Source organism: Neolamprologus multifasciatus, chromosome 5, assembly GCF_963576455.1.
Source record: "Neolamprologus multifasciatus chromosome 5, fNeoMul1.2, whole genome shotgun sequence".
In the NCBI taxonomy this organism is placed as follows: Eukaryota; Metazoa; Chordata; class Actinopteri; order Cichliformes; family Cichlidae; genus Neolamprologus; species Neolamprologus multifasciatus.
The window spans coordinates 10,958,874-10,979,401 of NC_140443.1; the positions used below are offsets into that span (position 1 = coordinate 10,958,874).

A 20,528-nucleotide genomic window follows, 5' to 3' on the forward strand; every position below is an offset into this window, starting at 1 on the left:
ATTTACTGACAGCGGTGAGACTTGCTTGGACAAGGACTTTGGGTCAGTGCTACAAAGAATGTCTTTTAGTAGCTAAGTATTGACAGTTTAAGGTTAGAAGCTTTTTTAACATGGATTTAAAGGCTTCTCATACCCAAGTTGCAATAAATCAATCATTATCTGATAATGAAAAAGAAACAAAACAGTTTTTTTATCCTCACAACCAAAAAATAGCATTTAAAAACACAGAAAACCTTTTGTATTTGGCCTCAAGAGAAATTTTGAGATTTTACCTCAAAAATAATATTATCTATCTGTCTTTTCTTCTTTGTTTAGATAACACAGCCCAGATTTAGTTTCTCTCATCCACTTCAGATGCTGCAAACCTTGCACCTGACTTTATTACACCCAGAACTGATTGACAGCAACAAGTGGTCTTCAGGAAGTTCAAAGTGCAGCAGTTGTTATCCAAAAAGTTCGATCATAATTCTCCTGTACGGGTGTCTTTGCAATATAAGCCAGACCTGATTTCAGAATCTTCCTCCTGACCTTCAAGGTCCTAATCGGATTATCTTTCCCCTGACATTTCCAGCCCTATTACTCAACATACACCAGCACACCCTTCACGCTGGGCTCTTAACTGTCCCTGGATTCAGTAACTAAACTCCTTTGAGGATACAGCATTTGGCCACAGAGCTCTTCTCCTTTGGCGCAAACCTCCAGTCCAAGGTCGCCAGGGTGGCTAAGTGCAGATTTTCAAATCCAGACTCAAACTTTTCTCCTCAGTTCTGTAGCAATAAAAGTCCAGGCTTATCAAAAGTTTATTTCAGCTCATCTCCAGCTGCATATTCTTTTCATTTTTGGACTCCAGAGTAGCTTTACATGATTCACTATTCAAAGAAATCCTGCTTATACTTCTCTTATACGCCTGTGCTAAAGCACTTGTTGGAGCTGCATCAAGGCTCAGCTCAACAAGCTGCACGCCTGTCTCTCTCTTTATAGCAAATGAGTGTCTCTCCCTCATAAAGAACAGATCTGAGCAACAGGTAACTGGAGTGTCTGTGCTGAAAGCCAGCGCTGACCACATCTGGAACATCAGCACAGTTTATCACATGAACCTTTGTCTCACAGAGATTACACAGGCTTCACTGACCCAACGTCCCAGCGCAAGTACTGCTACTCAACAGCCATCTTGAAATGCCCTTGGGTATTTATAATAGGTATTTTGAAGAATTACATAAATTTATCTTAATTTCAATGGTTATTGGAACAAAACTGCAGCTGATTAGATTTGATTAGGATGGATGGAACATGTGACACAATTTTCTTAATTTTGCTTCTGTACACAATAACAGTGGATTTTAAATCTAACCATAAAGATGTTAGAAAGAATTACAATACAATACAATACAACTTTATTTATATATTACACTTAAAACCGAAGGTACACCAAAGTGCTTCACAACAAGATTAAAACATAAGATATAAGATAAAAGGCTATAACAGAGTGCAAAAGTACAGACAAAATAAGAAATAAAACATTAGAGCATAGTTTAGGAGATAAAATTACTGGGTATTCATAAATATAAGGTGGGGGTATTTATACAGGGGAACATTAGTAGAAGATAAATAACATCAGGGTAAAATACAGGAGATGTGCTCTAACTAACTGAAAATGCTCAGTCAAACAGGGAAGTTTTTACCTGAGATTTAAATGAATAGATGGAATCAGGGGCGCGAATTGCAGCAGGAAGATTGTTCCAGAGGCTCGGGGCTGCTAGGGCAAAAGCACAGTCCCCTCTGGTCTTTAGCCGGGATCTAGGCTGCACTAAGAGGAATTGTCCCGATGATCTTAGGGCTCTCCTAGGGATATAGGCACTAAGGAGTTCAATGAGGTAGCACGGTGCAGTATTGTTTATGATTTTAAAGGTAAGCAACAAAATTTTTAACTCAATTTGGTATTTGACAGGGAGCAAATGCAGGTCAGCAAGGACTGGGGTAATAGAGGCAAACCAAAATTTGAAACATACGCCCCCTTTCTCAGAGGCAAATTACACATCCCCTTATTATTCCATGACAAATTTAACAGATATCTGGAGTTAATTGAGCTGTCAATATGAGGCCCAAAGAGGTGTTGAATGCAAAATGCCTCAGAGACCACAGAAGACACCTAAAGTGGATGATTCCAAAACTCTTTCCTGGGTTAAGAAAAACCCTTCACTCCTGTAACCGAGTCAAGAACACTTGCGAGGAGGTTCCTTTATCATTGTAAAAGTCTCTAATCATGAGATTAGAGACAGAAATACAGAGGGTTTGTGACAAGGTGCAAACAACAGGTTATACTCAGGAACAAGAAAGACAGATTAGACTTGACCAGATAACATCTAACACTAACTGCACAGCCCTGAAACAACGCACAGTCCCTGGTTTCCTGGTACCAGGAAAAACCTGAACCAGGTTAGCAGGATGAACAGGATGAACTCTGTGCTCTCTGCTCAGATTCAGGTAAAGTCTGCGACACTGATTGATGAGACAAAGCATAATGAGTCCCCTTTAAGCAGTAAGCTGACACCGTGTGTACAACTGTGCACCACTTAGTTTAATATAAATATTCACAAGGTAAAATTGCAGGCATTCAGATTAGTGTTGCATACATACTTGCACATTTCTTTATACACTGATCAATGTTACTGAGACTCTGGGTAAATTCAAGCAGCACTATATGACATGTTAAACTTAACACAGTTTTGCATTTTCACTACTGAACCAACCACAACGCACTGATTTTATTTTACACAAAGCACTGGTCTAACGCAGCCAAGAAAAGCACAATGACCATCCGCATTTTCCAACATGCTGACAGCTGCATAAAAGTTGCACAAAGCCAAATGCAAATGATTCCAAATATTTGCAATAAGATCTAAAGGTGTCATCATTTCCCTCCTTTCCTCTCCCTCTTACACAGTTGCATCAGTCTTCTTGAATGTAGTAACTGCAGCTTAAAGCCCCTCATTCCTTCCTGTATTGCAGGCTTTTTTGTGTCTGTAATCATTCACTTTGTAACATGAATTCACTGAAAAGGCTGAAAGTCAAAATCCTCAGTCAGCTTTCAGTATAGGAGTTAAATCAGACCATGCTGCTGTAATTGAACATAACTCTGTATTGCCTTTTCTGCTGTACATATAACATGGTTGTTTTGTTAGGCAGCACATCTTTGTCTGGGTCTTGGTTACTGTATAATACTCATTGGGCAATAGGACTTTTTGTAATCGTTGGATGGAGATGCTTACATTCAGGGGCACCTCTTAAATCTCTGTGGTCTCCTTGTAGTCTGTGTCCCTCTGTGTGGTTTTCAATAGTTTTGCCTTTGCGTTTGTCAGACTGGCTGCGTTCCTGTGCGATGCTGCTGTCTCAATATGTGTTCAGCTTAGTTTTTTAAATTTTTCTGTTACTCTGTTCGACTTAAAGCTTGCTGTTACCTCTGCATTTACTTTCTCGGGTTCTCTTTTCAGAACATATCATAGCAGACAGTGCTACGATGCGTTTAAGTTCAGGTTAGACTCCCTGCAAAAACTGTGCAGAGAGGGATGCTATGGGCAGCTGAAGGATGCAGAGCAACGGACACCTCCAAAAAATCAACAACACTGTTGTGCATCAGGCAAATTTGCTAAAAGCAGCACAATAAAGGACAAAAGAGACGAAGCTGAAAACATTTCAGTTAATGATAAAAAATAAAAAAAGCACTACTGAGGTGTGGGAAAGGCATAGCTGCAGGTATGTAAATATGTTCAGTCTAATGCTTCAAGGACTTTTTAACACTAAAAGAAGATAACATAATTAAAATGCTATTTTTATGTTATAAAGTGGACATTGAAGAGGGTATTTTAAAAAAACAAATTAACCAATTTACTCTATTTAAGTTTTGTTGAAGTAGGAGCGTTGTTTTCTCCCAAATGTATTTGGGAAAAATCCCATGCTGCTTCTCTGCCAGCAAAATCACATAAAAACTATTTAAAAGAACCCAATAAATTTTGGTTTTTTAAAACTGCTACATGCCTTTGTGCGGGTTCTCAAAGTGTCTCCGTCCTACACCCTTTTCTGGGCTTCATACTTTCGCCATCTTTCTGCCAAATCAAAAATTTGTATATTTGCATTTGATGGACAAGAATGAGAGCTAAAATATGTAGCAGAGCTGGGTGACGTATTATAGCTTTTATATATCGCGGGTGATGTGTTTATAATTCAAAGAATTTATACAGGAAAAATCTGCATACAGTCTTTTAAATATTTATGCTTGCTGTTACCAGGTGGTCATTTTTTCCCAAATTTGAAAACCAAAGTTTACAGCATTTCGTTTACAAAAAGTAAGCCTATTCAACTTAACCAGGTAACCAGCTGTAGGAAAATGGTCAAAAGAAGAACATCACAAATTAAACTGTCCATTTTAGTATAAGTATGACTTTTTAAAAATATCTGAACAAAAAAAGCTTATTTTTCCATGAATAAATATATAACAGACTAAATCATGTATCTTTTATCGGTCACAGTTAGGTCTGTTGTGACTTTGGGTTTTCCAGGCATCATCTGCAGTTATGAAATTGTCTAAATGGCGGCTTTCAAACACATGAATATGCTGGTCCTAAAACTAAAGCTGGATATTGAAAAAAGTCTGCAATAACCCACGAGTTTTATATTTGTTTTCTAGATAATTTGGTGTGTTTGCCTTAACGTGTGTTATTCAGTCATGATTAAAAAACAACAACATCAAGAACCCCAATAAATATTTTTTAAAGCCTATGCAGTCATATAGACGTATGCAGTCATACATTGGATCCTTACCACTATATCCACTGATACACTTTCATGCAGCTCTATTAACTAAACTTATACTTACAGCTGCTTTTAAACACTTAAGACACATCTGCAGCTCTGGGTGCTTTGGGCACTCGGGATGATTTTGTAGTTGTGCTTTTTGTGCATTTTATTATTCAAACAATTGATACAATAAATTTTTTATATATGTTCAGCTTCATGTTTTGCTTCTGTGCATTGTTAGTCGTCTCCGTTTGACAGGTACAGATTAAGGAAGTCTCTCAGGAGGCTCCTGACTTGGGCATTCTGGGGGTTTCCATCATCAGGGATCAGCTCTGGATTCAGAGCCAGGTTTAAGACCTTTGTGGGGCTGAAAGTAGCAGAGTGGGTCTGTGCTGTGTGGAGACCCTCAATTGCACTGGACAGCCAGTAGAGTCTCTTGAGACTCTGGATGGTTTGGCCGCGGTCGTGCATCAGCTGGTGTTCGGTCACAGCTCGGCGACTGCAGAAAGAAAACAGACAGCAGGAAGCAGCTGCTGGTGAGCGCACAGTCTCAAAGTTCATGCAGCAACCATCAATGACATGTTCTATCCAACACACGGATTCATTTATGGAAACAAAATCAGAGCCGCAAACGCAGCACAGCAAACAGGGTAAAATTCATCTCTTAGCACATGAATACATTTTAAATGAGTGAAAACTGTTTTAGATTCAAAGTGACACCAAAAACAGAAAATGCGTAATAAATAAGTAATAGTTATTATTCATAAACTCTGAAATAAAGTGGGAACAGTGGGCCCACCTGTCGCTTTGTTGGCCCTGGACTGTTGTAATAATGACAAGAAGCATGACAGCGAGCCACTGCACAGGCCTGCGGGACGTCTGCATCTTCTGCATGAAAACAGCAGCAAAGACAAAACACATTAAAACCTCTCATACAAAAGGTAAAAAACAAATGTTCTGAATGCACATCAGCTATTGCTGAAGGTCGGTGATACTGAACCCTGAGTTGCTTTTGATGGGTTCATCTATGGGAATGTTAGATTAAAAAAAACCATCCAGACATAGAAAACACTGCTTGTATATATGTGTGTGTGGATGGGTGAATGAGACATGCCACATAAAGCACTTTGAGAGCTTAGGTAGAGTTGAAAAGTGCTATAAGAACCAGCCCATTTACTTTATTTATTGGAAACATTTTTCTTTCTTATGGATTAAAATCATCCACCAGTTCCCAGGAAAAAGGAGCACAAGCTCAACAAACTGAGGAAAATGAAATTTTCTTCAGCAGAGATGAGTCGTTTTCACACATGAACTGCAGGAGAATTGTTTAGGGGCATTTTCCACAGTGGTCTCCTCTGACATGCAGCACACAGCAGGAAACAGAGCACCTCAGACACTTTAGCGCTGCTGGAAATACTCGGTGTGTTTTAGGCCTGCACAGAGCGCGCAGGAGCACAATGCCCACTCGCAGCAGTTAGCTGCACTATATGGAGTGATGCATTATGACATCACATAAATGTCAGACTGCATCTGACATTTGTGTTCTCATGCTTGTGTGTCAGGTAAGCTGTGGAAATGTTTAGTTCAGCGGTGTACGTGTGAGCGAGTGAGTGCGTTTTTCTTGTGGCTATGATTAGGTGCCCGAGTCTATTCAGCGACTGTGCCACATTTTTATCCCCAATCCCCACGATCCACATACTGAGACAATGTCCAAGCTTTTGATTGGCTCTCAAATCAGGAGCCTATGAGTCTCATGAGAAAAGTGGCACTCAATAAGAGACGTGCTGATCTGTGGATGCATCCCTACTGAAATTCAAAGATAATCAGCAGGCAGAAATGCAGCTAAAATTAAATTTAATAAGTTCTTCTGAATGAAAAGAGAACATGGGAACATGCAAAGACTTTTGCATAAGAATAAACCTCCCATTTAAGCTTATCATATTTTCTGATTAGAGTTTAAAAACTTGTCTTCAAATAAACTGCTAAATAATAACCTGTAACGCACACCTTGGCCTATTTAGATAGCTGCCAACAGACCTTTAACCCATTACCAGGTCCTAACCACTTCTTATGGAACCACTGAGTTATGCAAGTCACTTAAATATAACAATACAGAAAATATAAGATACTACTTTAGGTGTTTGCTAAGAAGAACAACTTATATTTACAGAATATGCTAGTTACATCTGCTTTTCTTTCATTTCCTGTAAATATAAAAGCACAGTAATCAGCCTGAAAAATACCAGAAATAAATGTGCTTGTAGAATATGAACACAAAGCATCGTTTATGAAGGTTTTGATTGTGTTTTAATGTTTGATGATGTGGACACTCTGGACGAATCTGATTCTAAGTGTTGGAGGATATTTTTGGTTTCATTAGTGGATGCAACCAAATTATCTTCCACTACCTCACAAAGAGAAAATTCTGTAAACCTACAAACAACAAAGAGTTCTCCACACATCTGATTCCTCTGCAGCCATTCATTTTTTTCCCCAGCATCAGAATCCAGAATGAACACAGCTGCTGTTTTCTGCCTCGAAGCAAACTACAAACTTTTCACAGAAGATCGGCTGTATGCAGAGAAAGGTGTGATGGGTAAGTCTTGATGAGCTAATGATCTCCCAAAGTCAAAGACAAATCAAGCTGATGGATCCTACTCCATCTGGGCCTCAACACACAAAAAAGAAAAAACACGTAAAACGAGCGTGCAAACGTTTCCGATATTGTCTGTTTCGTCCCCGTTGGGTCGGTCTGTCCACAACAAGAAAAAGCTTCAGTTTTCTTTAAATGAATCTGCATTTCATATCAATTTCAATTTTATAAAGTTCAATTTACTTTTAACTGCTTGACTGACACAGAAAAAATAAATAATAGCAACATTTATGTACAAAAAAATGAATCAAATTAAAAACTACAAAACTATCATATGAAAAAAAAATAAACTAAAAGCTTCTTTAAAGTAATCCGACTCTTAAAGAGGTACTTACATTTCCCGTGTTTGCGACTGCAGTACTTCGGACGATTAGACACTAAACTGACTTCAGATTCAACCTCGAGACCTTTTATAAAGCCCTCTCCGTCACACACACATGGACACACACTTTACTCAGACCTCCCACTCTCTTAATTGAAAATGGTTTGATTTGCTCCTGAAACAAACGTCAACACCATCATCTCTGACATGTGATCTTTGTGTCTGAAGAGTGAGCAAAACATGAAGCATTTTTTGGGGCTTATTCATGTTAATAATTTGATCCCCAGTGTGACAGTGGAGGAGGTTTACACACTTATACATGCTCTTTACATAAGCAGGTGTTTTCAAAAGGAGGATGAAATTCAATTGAGGGATTATCATTTTTCTATTTTCTGGTCTAATCCCCTCTGGTTCCTCTTGCAGACTCACGCTGGCTAACAAAGGGGGGAAGAAATGGGGCTGAATGGTTGTATTGATGTTGAGGGTGAAGACACGGAGAGGAATGAGTCAGTGTGAATGACGCGAGCGTCAGCAAACCGTCTGCCAGTTCAGCTTTAAACTTTGCTAAATGATCTGTCTGCAGTTAAGATGTTTGTCGCCTGGAGCTCTTCTCCACATTATGACCACCGTCACTAATGAACCCAAACAAACTGGAGTCACTGGTTGCTGTGGTGGCGCCGCAGTCACCATTAGAAATGCAGTCGTCGTGACAACATCTGGCAGGGCGAGTTTCCCTCAGCGAGAAATGTGGGCTGCCATCGGAGGCTCGTGGATGGAGAGATGGGAGCGAGAAGAAGTGATTTAGGTCATTAAGGAGTAATTGATGGCAGTGTGAAGAAACTCAGAGACGGACAGCAAGGGAGGAGTCGTGAGGGTGAAAGAAACCAAGAGACAAGAAACTAATCAGCCCGATGGAGGTTAATTTCTCACAGCAGGAAGTGAGTGTTTACACGACTCACGTCCAAACCCAATACTCAAATTCTGTTTTATATAGAAGACTCATTGTTAAACTTTCCCTTTTGTGCGCCACAGTGGATTAGCACTGTTGCCTGGGTTTGAATCCACTGGCCAGCCGAGGCCTGTGTGGCGTGTCTGTGCAGGTTCTCTTCGGGTACTTGGGCTTTCTTAAAAAGGCATGCACGCAGGTTAATTGGTGATTTTGAATTTAAGCCAGTGGCTATATGATAGTGATCTTTCCAGGATATATGCAGTGTATCTATTCTACATAGCATCCAGTAAACAGATGTTCGTACAACAGATAAGGACGAGAGCACGTTGGTAAAGTGAAAACTGCATCTAGAACAGAAACAGCTGCATTATACTGCTAACACAACTCTTTATAAGCACCTGCACAGACAGCATGCTAATGCTAAGCTAGCCAGAAACCCGGAGTGATGCTGTGAATGTTGACCCCATCGCAGCAGCCAGACCCTGAACTTCAACAGTAACAACAGCAGAGATTAGCAGTCAGGGTGCAGCCTCTGTTTCTATCTGTTCATGTTTCTACAGTAGAATCACTGCAGTTAATGTTTTTAAGTCACTGTGCTGGTTTTCATCTTTGCCTTGTGTTGATACCTAAAATACTAAGACAAAGATCATGTGGTGTGTCCTCACAGGGACTTGTGTTGGTGTGTGGGACAGTAGCCCATAGGTTAATATTGTTAAATGCTAATTATATGAAAAGGCATTTCAGGCATTCTGTGTAACATGTGTAATAACCAGTGTTGGGAAGGTTACTTTTAAAATGTATTCCATTACAGAATGCCCCAAAATGTATTCTGTAACGTATTCCATTACGTTACTCAATGAGAGTAACGTATTCTGAATACTTTGGATTACTTAATATATTATCATGCTGTTTACAACTACATGAATGTACTATTGCTGTGATTTATTACTGTTACTGAAGGTCCGCGGCTCCCAACCGTAGTAAAGGACCTCTGGCTAATACGGTGGGTTCTGTGTGGGCTCTAGGGATGGGTATCGTTTAGGTTTTATCCGATACCGGTGCCAAACTGGTACTTTTGAAACGGTGCCGGTGCTTAAACGGTGCTCAAACCGGTGCTTAAAGAATGGAGAACACAAAATTGGTCCAAAAACCTCTCATGTTCAGCTGTTTTTATTGTAAAAAGATAACAATGTTAGCCTTTTCTGCAGCTATAGGGCATATATGATATCACTCTTGGCTGGAAGCAGTGCTTAAACAATGGAAAAAACAAACGTTGTCCAAAAACCTCTCATGTTTAACTCTTTCCCACTTTTTCTTTGGTCATTTTAGCCTTTTTGGCCAGGGTGAAGGGAGTATCTGCCATCAAACAAGAAGACAGTTGCATGTAACTACGACAGTGTTTGCTAGTTCACCTTACATGCATTAATGTAATAACGTGGTTAGCCTACTCAACGTAAATTGCACACGAACAACATGAAGCTACTCACGCAGAGAAGAACGGCTGCTGCTGCCATCGTCATCCGTCGCCACCACACCCGCAGTAGATGCGCTTGGTGTGAGGTCTCGCAGCAAGCTATCAAATACGGCGCATTTTTCTGCTTTTAAAAAAAACGCTATGCGTCGCCAGGTGTTTCATCGGATTTGAGGTGTTACCTCCTTTGACAGTATCACAGTATCACCTTAAAGCACTTGTTGCAGGCTGGTGAGTTTGCATATTTTGCTGTGAAGTACAGCCAGACTTTTGACCGCTTCGTCTTGGGCATTTTTAATCTGTAGCTCTGCTCTAAAAGTACGTACGTACCTGGGCCCGCCTACTATCCTCGGAAACGTAAAATGATTGGCTAGAATTCAAAGTGTATGACATCTCAGAAAAAAAAAAGCACCGAAATGAAGCACCGAAATGTGCGCTGCTTTTCGGTCTGGTTACTACCGTTTATGTCAGAACCGGTGCCATCATGGCACCGGATACCGGTACCCATCCCTAGTGGGCTCGTAGCCGAAAACTAGCTTTACTTTGTTGTCTGGGTCAACTTTGCTAGCGAGAGACAGAGAGAGGCGTTGAAAGGCTGCTCCAACGGAATTTATTGTTTTTGGAGGAAAACACGAACACAGTGTACAGTCGAGTCTTAATAGCTTACTTACAACTGGGCTCATCAGGCACTCTTCTTGGCTGCAGTGGTTATTATTATATTTACATGCTTCCAGCTCCCGTTTTTGCTCGATGACAGCTTGTACTTTTCCTTTTTCTCCCTCCCTCGCTCACAGACACATAACGTGTATGGCAGTCCATTCTCCCTGCAGCACGAACTACACTGCCTATGATGCTTCTTTAGAGCTATACCTGTAGCATTCTGCCTATTAGCTTAGCACAACAACAACAAAAAGGCCTCTCTCACCCAGGAAACACGCAGAGAGAGAGCAGCACCCTGTAACCATGGCAACCGTAACGCTGCCACCTGGAACAACAGAACGTAGCTGTCAAACAAAACCCAAACAAGCCTGACCCGCCACAATATGAAACAGGGAAGTACCACCGTGTAATCCATTTATTTCAACAAAGTAAGTGTATTCTAAATACCACCTTTTTAAACGGTAACTGTAACGGAATACAGTTACTCATATTTTGTATTTTAAATACGTAACGGCGGTACATGTATTCCGTTACTCCCCAACACTGGTAATAACGACCCCCAACACTGATCACAACAATGAAGGGAACTACCTCCAACTTCCACAAACATTTGAACACAAAGCTTGTAATTAATTTACATGAATGTCTTTGATGTGCTGCTAAGAGATGGTGGTAACTCAAAGTGGAGCTAATGAGAATCTAAGAGAATCGCAATCATAACTGATGTCAGTATTGGATTTGGAATTCTTATCAATTCCCATTCCTACTCCCACTGCATCTACTGCCCTGAAGTATTAACCTGGAATTAAGACACTACAGTTTTGTAGTGTCTATTGGGTGTGTTTAATTTGCACAAGGTCTGCTCTGCCGTTCCTGTGTCTGTTTTGTACCAATGAGCCACTTTTAAGATGTCTCACTGTCCAACACATTACTGAAATTGGTAATTTTCTGGTAATCAGTTGTACAGATAACTGATTACATAATTTCCTTTGGGATAAATAAAGTATTCTGATATCTGCTGGTCTCACAGTCGCTATGACGGATATATGAGATAGAGCTCATACAACAAAAACCATGACCTGGGGATCATACCAGTTGCTTGGCTGTTACGCAGTAACAGTGGTTTACCAAATTATCTGTCTTTGATTCTCGCATGAATCAAAGGTTTGCAGCAGTTTTAATTTAATTACTAAGATGATTCAAGGCTGCAGAAAAATATTAAACAGGAAAAATAACAAACAAACCCAAAAACAATGAATCCACCAAGGCAGAAAAAAAGAACAGGCAGCAGAGTGAGAACAGGAGAAACTGATGAGAGTAAAAAAATAGAAAAAGACAAAGTAAAAACAAACAAACACAGAAAGTTATCCTTTCAAAATAAAAGAGGAATCTACAGAAATGTGTAAAATTCTGTCGTGAACCACAATGTTCAGATAAGGTCTATAAATACCAGTGAAGCACAATAAAAGTTACAGATTCTTTTTTTTTTTTTTTCGCCTGTCCCATTTGGTTCTTTAGCCGTCAGAATTGTTGTCTGAAGACCAACAAGGATACCCAATGGATTTATTTTGCCAAATGGATCATCATGGCATTGCCGTATTGGTCCATTTGATCGACCTTTGTTTTTATTATTTATTTTATTTTCAGTTGTTACAGACGGGACAGACATGAGTGAGGGATAGGAAAGGGAGAAAGAAAGAGGAAGGAAAAGAAAAACAGAAGGGGAGAGGGACAGTGAGAAAGGGGGGAAGAAAAAATATCTCCGGGATCACCTGTTGAGAGAAAAAGAATAGAAAACAAGCAAAAAAACAAAACAAAACAATGCAACATACTATACACAACACCATCGCATTAATCTAGCTAAGTGTAAACAGCAGTAAATACTAAATATTGAATGTTGTTGTGCAGCACGCAGGACAGACAGCGCACAATGTGCTTTGAAGTAGCAGCCAAGAAAGGTGTGATTTAAGTCTACGAATAGTGAACACCCATGTGCACATCTGTGTGGATCGGCGCGCTTGTATTCAAATGGTTTCCCCATGTAATGGTCTGCTAGAGGATGTAGAGAGCCATAGCCCCGTCCCCCAGGGCATGAAGCAGGCATGGAGGAGATCCAGGCCCCAGACATCCAGAGGCCCCAGAGTGCAAGAGCCCAAGGAGGACCACCGGAGGGGCATCCGTGCCACCTTCATGGGAAGGGCTGAGGATCCCCAGATGAGGGGTCACCCAGTAGCCACCGGGCAGAAGCTAGAGGGGGCTGCACCGGCGTGCCCGCCGGCTCTGCCGGCAGCCAGCTGTGCCAGAGTGAACCGAGCCGCAGGCACAGAGGCCGGAGGCCCGAGGGCCCCCCGCGCCCCGGAAGAGGCCTGACCGAGCAGCAGGTTACAGATTCTTAAAAGAAATAGAGACAGAGAAGTTCAAGCATGAGTAAAATCAGGAACACTTTCCTGTGAAAGTTTTAAGACAACTTAAAGGAAGTCTCTGACTCAGCAAACCAGATTTCCTTCAGTAGAGCACTCCTCGCCTCGAGGTGCTTCTATAAATCTCCTGTCCTCTTTAGTTTTAGTTGTGCTGTATTTCAGTCTGGGCTGAATGTTTAAGCTACTACAGATACCTGATAAAGGAACTGTGTTTATACACAGTTCCCAGACGACAGCGTTTCCAGGGAAGTTCTTGCATGTTTTGACAAGATAATGCTAATCTGCATAGTGGGGTTTAGCTTTACTGTACACTTTCTCATTTTAAAAATGTGATGTGTTTTCTTTGTTCAGTTGTAAATAAAAAAGGGGTTGCATTTTGTTTTTACAGTTTACAGAGCGTCCCAGCGTTTTTGGAAGCGGGGTTGTAAAATTGTATATTTGTCTGAAAATGTGAGACTATATGTATAAACAAGAGTGTAACTCCTAAAACATTAATGCAATACTTTTGTTAAAGCCGTCAGTTAAAGCTAAAAGTCTGCATGTCAATCGCATCCTGACGGTGAAGATAAGTTTTCACTTCTAGAACAGACAGAAGGAAAAAACCATACGCCCAAGCAAAGGACCTTAAAAGGGTCATTTTTAAGTGTTTCTGGCTCAGACGCACACAGCAGTGAGCTCGTCCCATCAAATCACAGCCACCTTCACTCACAGCCTGCAGGCTCTTTAAGCAGCAGAGGAGATCCTTGGTATAGTTGTTCAGGAAAAGGCACCAGGAAATATAAATGGATCAATTATGGGCCACATGGAAGAGAGATGGAGAATTACCGTGGGCCATAACACACCCACACCAGCTTTTCTCAAACTTTTTGCGACACACCACCTCAGAAAAATTATTAATAATAAAAAAAGATGTAATTTTTTGTTAAATAATGATTGGCGCTGATAGCAACAGTAAACTGTTTATTTATTTCTCCCTAAAAAACAAAACAAAAAAACATAACAACCAATATTTCAACATGCAGTGGCTGTGCCCCATCGTTTGGGATGATATCCTCAACAGTAAAGCAACCTGTATCCACATGGGGGCAGTGTTGTACTGAGCAGCTGAGTGTTGCTCATGAACCACCAAACAGCAGGTTTAAGACACTGCAACACTAAATTCATCTGCTGAGTAACATACAGTAAAATACATTAGGACTGCTCAGTAACGCCCCATAGAGGCAGCAGCGTTCATTACAGTCACAACATGAGCAAACATCTTGATTCTGTCCTTCTTACTGTCTTGATGCATGCTCAATCATTCAGGTAAGTAAATCCCAAAAGGTTGATTCTGTTCATCTGGACGTAGAGTTTTCAGTGGGAGAAACGTTTCGTCACTCATCCAAGTGACTTCTTCAGTCTCAGCTGACTGCAGGTTTCCCCAGCCGTATAAACAGGTTTATACAGTTTATACTGTTTTGTTTATAAAAAAAAACCCCAAAACAGTCTATGCAATACTTTTATTAAAACCCTCAAATTAAAGCTGATGGTCTGCACCTCAATCACATCTTGATTGCTTGATTTAAAATCTACAGAGTAATCTAACTGTAAGTGGAAGTCCTGCCAATAACATTCAAGTGTCACATGCAACTGGCACGGCCTCATCTTTCTCATAGCATTTTTGTCTCTCGGTCCTTGAATCACTCAGGTCTCACAGAACAGATCCAAATGGATATACACTTGCATAATGAAAAGCACTACATCAAAACACTTTAAATGCAACACCTTTTTAACGTTTATGAAAAGCACGAGCAGCTAATACACGGTGTATAACAGAGTCTAATGTACCTGCATTGGTCAACAACTATGAATTCTCTTAAAGACAAATCGCACTGTTACCATGACGTTACTATTGTTTTTTTTTATTTGTTTGTTTTTCTAAGCCTCAAAATCATCAGCTGATTTGGTTAGGAAGCTGCATCTATAAATGTCTATGTGCAAGGCACTATCAAGTGCCAATCAGCTGTTTGATAATTTTATTCAAAAGGAGCCCGGCAACAGATGGGTGACCTGTCCAGGCTGTACCCCGCCACTCGCCCTGTGGCAGCTGGGATAAGCTTGGTGTTTCCCCTGCAGTGACTGCTCCCTGCTCCACTCTGTGTTACTGGCCAGGAGCAAATATACACATGTTGATTAGCCATCTTTGAGAATCAATAATCCATTCCTAGCCTAGGTTTGACCAACACCTAACTGTCAAACCATTATTATGCATTCAGACCGAAGTGAAGTGAAGCTTCACTGAAAATCTGTGAACATTTGCCCCTAACTCTGAACTGGTGGAAGAGTCCACCCTGACTTGTTTTTCCTCACTTTTCTCCCAGCTTTTATTTTCTTTCTTTGTCTACATAAAAGAAAAGTTTAATCACACAGTAGGTGCCAAAAATGATTACATGTGCCCCACCTAGTGGCTGGAAAAGGAGATAAAGTTAAGTGATGCTACCTGGAGGCTGTGGCTGGTAGTGATGTGTTGGTCGCAAACAAAATGGCTCTTAGAGCCGGGTCTTTGAAGTGAACGACGCGAGCCGGCTCCTTATCGCGAGCTGTGGGGCTTTGTTTTTCTTTTCTCTCCCTCGCACTTTTTTTCCGCTTCACTCAGCATGCGAGCCTTGTGCTTTGCGCTGGGCAGAGGGAGGAGGGGCGGTAGTTACACTCGCAGTAGCACAGGAACAGAGCAGGAGGGAGAGACAGAGAAAGAGCCAGGGACAACAACGTCACATTAGAAAGGTATAGTAATCATCCACCACTATTTTCAGTTGTGGATGATAAAGGATTCAGAAAGTTTATTCATGCAGGCCCATATGACAGAGAATATGCATCTTCTTTTTGTTTTCATATTTTAATTTCTATTTAATTGTGTTGTGGTTTGCAGTGTTTTGTGTTGTTTCACTTTAAATTTGTTTAAAAGGAAAAAGATGAAAATTTAAATAGTTAAAAGTTGAACTGTGACTAGTTGGTTTTTGTATTATATGTGTAGCGCCCCGGACTGTGTACTCCACTGTGGAGTGAATAAATAAAAGCATATTTATGGTGGCCCCTAGAGACAAAGCACGTACAAACTTCAAAACACGTACAAAACACAACAGAAGTGCTCCAGCATGCTAGGGTGCAGTGTTGAGCTTTTGTTACCTAGAGGCTACACAAGCCAGCAAGTACCAACGACCGGATTTGGTGTGTGGTAGTTACAGGTAAATGAACTTTTTTTTTTTTAAATTATTTGAATATATATGGGTGCTTGTTTATAAATACACAAACAATACACATATGTTTTCAGTTGTGTAATTTAAGTGATCTAGGTAGCTCTGTTTTGGAAGTTCAGTTAACGTTAGAAATGTGTTTTGGAGTTTGTACGTGCCTTGGCTCTAGGGGCCACCGTAAATATTTATATATAAACATATATAAATAAAACCACTTTTTTTTACGTTAGTAATTCCTTTTGTGCATAATTTTATATTATTGTTAATAATAAATTAATTAAAGCAACAAAACAACCCAAAGAGCCGGTTCGGAGCCGAAAGACTCGGCTCTTTTTAGTGAGTCGAGCCGAAGAGCCGATTCTCTAAAAAGAGCCAGAAATCCCATCACTATTTGCTGGAGCAGGAAGACACAGTCTTTGACCTCACAAGATCAAGACCTCTACAGACACTGCTCCTTACCTCACACAATCCTTAGTTAGTCTTTGAAATCCTTATTTTTAGTTTAGTTTGGTAATGTTTGCACTTATTGCAAAAAATTAATACTGCTTAATCTTGGCAACAACGCTTCTCTGTGGACCTTGGATTATTTTGGACATAAAGAGTCAGTCACTGTCTGTGGCATCAGGTGAATCCAGTCTTTGGGAGAGTCTCTGCTAAAAGAGTTTTGTGACCCAAATTTTTCTCCAAGGTTTAAACATGAATGAAGTCAGGTCGATTTCCGTAGACTTTGTTCAGCAAAAGATGAATTCAAGGCCACAGGAAGTCATTCCTACCTGCGGCCATCAAACTTTATAACTCCTTCTTGTGATACCTGGACTAATTTTACTTTTCTGTACTATCCATGTAGTATTTCTAATATTTAATTCTAATTTAACACATCACTTTGACTGCTTTTATTCATTTTTGTTTTATATATTAAGATTCCTTTTTCTATCTTCTCCCAGGATTGATAAATACCCCCGAGTCTGTGAATGCACCATTACTCCAACCTAGCCCAACCGTTATCTCTAAAACCAAGTGTTGCCTTCAAATAGGCCTTTGAATGGGCAGGCCAGCCAAACAGTTCCAGCTTTTACAAACGCAACTGATGGTCTAAACCTTTGAGACTGTTATGGTCGCAAAAGCACAAATCTGCGCACACACTGAAATACACACATGCGCACTCAGAGATAAATGCACAAATGCTTTTGCTTCAACGATGACCTCATGTAAACCTCTAATTTCTAGATACTTTCATGCAGGCAGCGATGTGAAATGATAAACACTGTATACAGTAGTGAGTAGTAGTTTATCTAAAAGCCACTGAGGTTGAGAGAAGGCAACCAGATGTGGAAAGATGCAAACTCACTCAGGTTTTATGACCCCTGCGGTGCTTTTTATGATCGCCTTCGTGTGATGCATTAAGGGGACATCTGTAAATAACAGCTCTTACAAAACAGTCTGGTTTTCATCCCCCCAGCAGGTTCAGGTCTAGTTTTATTTTTAAAAAAACCTGACATTCAAAATCTGACAAAAAATAAATAAAATCAAATCACAAGTTGACACAGCTTTATTTCAAATTTCAATGGCTTTATTTTATGTGTATAGATTTGTATATATTTATATATATATATATTTATATATTATATATATATATCTTTATGTAACAACTTGTACTCAGTTGCTTGATTATCATCTTTTGTTCAGCTTAAGTTCAAACGACATGACACTAAGACCAAGGCATTCCACATGTTCATATTTTACAAAAGAGTAAAGAAAACGTGTGCGCGTGTGTATGTGCATCTGTGTGCACACAGCTGCTGTACACAAACACACACATGGGCGCGCACACACACACACACACAGACATATATCAGTGTACAGGTGGTGTCGTGGTTCTGTCTGTACAAAGAACTGGAACACAAAAAGCAGATAAAGACGGAGACGAGCGGACAGAGTGAGAGCGCGAGGGAGAGAAACCGGATGAACCACTGGAGGCGAACTGAAGGATTCTGTTGCATAGATTGAAGCAAACAGGAGGAGGGTGTCTGACAGGAACGGACAGGATGGGAGTGAACAACAGGGAAGGTGACACACACACACGCACTGAGGAAACACACCTTTGTCGAGCCAATACATCCACACGAACACACTCACTCAGGGAAGCACAGGACGTTTTATTTTGGCTCAAACAACAAACCACCGCTGCGGCTCAGAGTCTAGCAGACAGGACCGAAGACACAGAGGTCACGACCTCTGCGTTTCAGCCGATGGAACGCTAAAGGACCACCAAAGCTGTTACACCTCATTCAAAGGGGGACACCAAATGTTTTGTGCAAAACTCCATGTCTGTCCGTCCAATAAAGTGTCCAGATATTTCACTAAAATGTCACCCTCGTGTTAGCACTGAAGGGAAAGTCAGTGTGAAGGATTTTTCTTTTAGGGAGTGTGATCGCCACTGTGGCCGACCAGATCTGTGGACGGCTTGAAGCAGCCAGGCTCCCTCATCTATCACGGTGTTCCTTTATCCCAGAGGGAGAAGATTCCCTCTCCCGAGAGTCACGAATGTTTGTGCAGAGATTTCAGTTCTGACAGAGCGTCCAACGGTTACTCCGATATTCTAGTCTGGACCAAAGCAGACGACCAGATAACCAACACTGGTCAGCTGTGATGATAGAGCACGGTTGAATTTTGGGATTTTTATCTTTGTTTAATCTCGTCGCATCACATGTTTTTTGTAAAGCACTTTTTAACATTGTTTTGATTCATATTAATTCAACTAAAGCTGAAAAGTATTACAGCTTGTTTTACAAGAAAGGAAAAAATGCAGTTTGGAACTTGTACATTTCATTCATTAATTTCAAGTTTACTCAATGATGTTGAGAAACAGAACGCTGATAACAGAGTTGCAGACTTAATAAGGATCAAAATAATTAGAGACAAACATTTTATCTTTGCTTGCGCTGGGGCTGAATTGTGTTCATGACCTCAGTGTTGCTTTAATCCTGTCAGCGAGCCTGCTGTCAGATTTCATGCTTCATGCAGTTTAACGCAGTCCTTTCCACTGTGATGCTAAAATCTACAGCCTGATAAAAACAAACTAAATAAACATTGAGTCCATAATTGTTTGTATCTAAGCTGCAGCTGTTTATTAATGTAGGGTTGAAGTAAAATGTCGTTCTCTTTTGTGGAAACTGAAGGACTAAAGGATTTATTTTGTGTCTTCAAACAGGAAACGTTATGGCATTTTGCACGCCGCTCGACACAATTAGGTGCCGCTTGAGATTTTAACACTAAAATATGAAACGGCTGTTTTTCTTTGTATTACATGGAGGGTAAATGGAAATGGGGAAACAAGGCAGAGCCCACATTTCACAGCTAAAAAACCCCCAGTTCTAATCCCTAAATCATATCACATGATGACTCCATTATCCTCATTTTTCTGTCCAGCGTAGCCTGTAGAGAGATTCAGGAGGATAATGGATCGATGAATGTGATCGGTGGGATGAATGGACGCCCACCTGAACCACATCATGCTGAATGTTTCAGGCCTGTTTAATTGCCATCACCTTCCTCCCTCCTCCTCCTCTTACTGCACACAAGAGGGTGATGAGTTCAGGAGAGTCTGTAAAAGTGAGTGTTTGTGTGATATGAAAGAGAATAAGGAGACGTGATGAGTGGACTGATGTGTTAAATGAGATGATGAAAAAAAAAAGAACCTTCATCTTTCATCAATCCATCCACCAGAACTCGCACAGTTTTAATTTCCTCAGTGTTTCACCTCACAGTGCACATACCCGTGTGTGTGTGTAATGCTGCATGTGTTGGGGGGCGCGTAACTGAGATTCATTTGGAAAACAAGTCAACATTTGGGATGTTTCATTCCATACTAAAACATGCAGAACACAGAACATTGAACACATATACTGAACAGTTAGTTTTATCCAAATGCAGTTTCTCTTTTTTTTTGTTTGGTTTTTGTTTTTTTGTTTTTTATCTTTTTTCCCGTACAGAGTGATTTTAGGATACACAGAACACGACGGAAAC

At 40.5% G+C, this 20,528-nt stretch overlaps 1 protein-coding gene and 1 long non-coding RNA gene across 3 annotated transcripts; one reads left to right on the plus strand and one right to left on the minus strand.

Annotated features, from left to right (window-relative positions):
- Nucleotides 1-1,164: 1,164 nt before the first annotated feature.
- pth4 (parathyroid hormone 4) lies at nucleotides 1,165-9,745 on the minus strand. 2 transcript variants are annotated; one of them, XM_085161176.1, is made up of 3 exons: nucleotides 7,783-9,745; nucleotides 5,594-5,682; nucleotides 1,165-5,293 (listed from the first exon to the last, which is right to left on the minus strand). In XM_085161176.1, the coding sequence occupies exons 2-3, from the start codon at nucleotides 5,677-5,679 to the stop codon at nucleotides 5,032-5,034; spliced, it is 348 nt and encodes a 115-aa protein (XP_085017302.1). In that variant the 5' UTR covers nucleotides 5,680-5,682; nucleotides 7,783-9,745; the 3' UTR covers nucleotides 1,165-5,031. The 2 variants fall into 2 exon arrangements, with proteins under 2 accessions (XP_085017302.1, XP_085017301.1); XM_085161175.1 differs by having other exon boundaries at nucleotides 5,594-9,745.
- An 8,353-nt stretch (nucleotides 9,746-18,098) lies between these two features.
- On the plus strand, nucleotides 18,099-20,230 carry LOC146518107 (uncharacterized). The gene is made up of 2 exons (XR_014874298.1): nucleotides 18,099-18,929; nucleotides 18,980-20,230. It is a non-coding gene; the product is annotated as an uncharacterized LOC146518107 (long non-coding RNA).
- The last annotated feature ends 298 nt before the right edge of the window (nucleotides 20,231-20,528 follow it).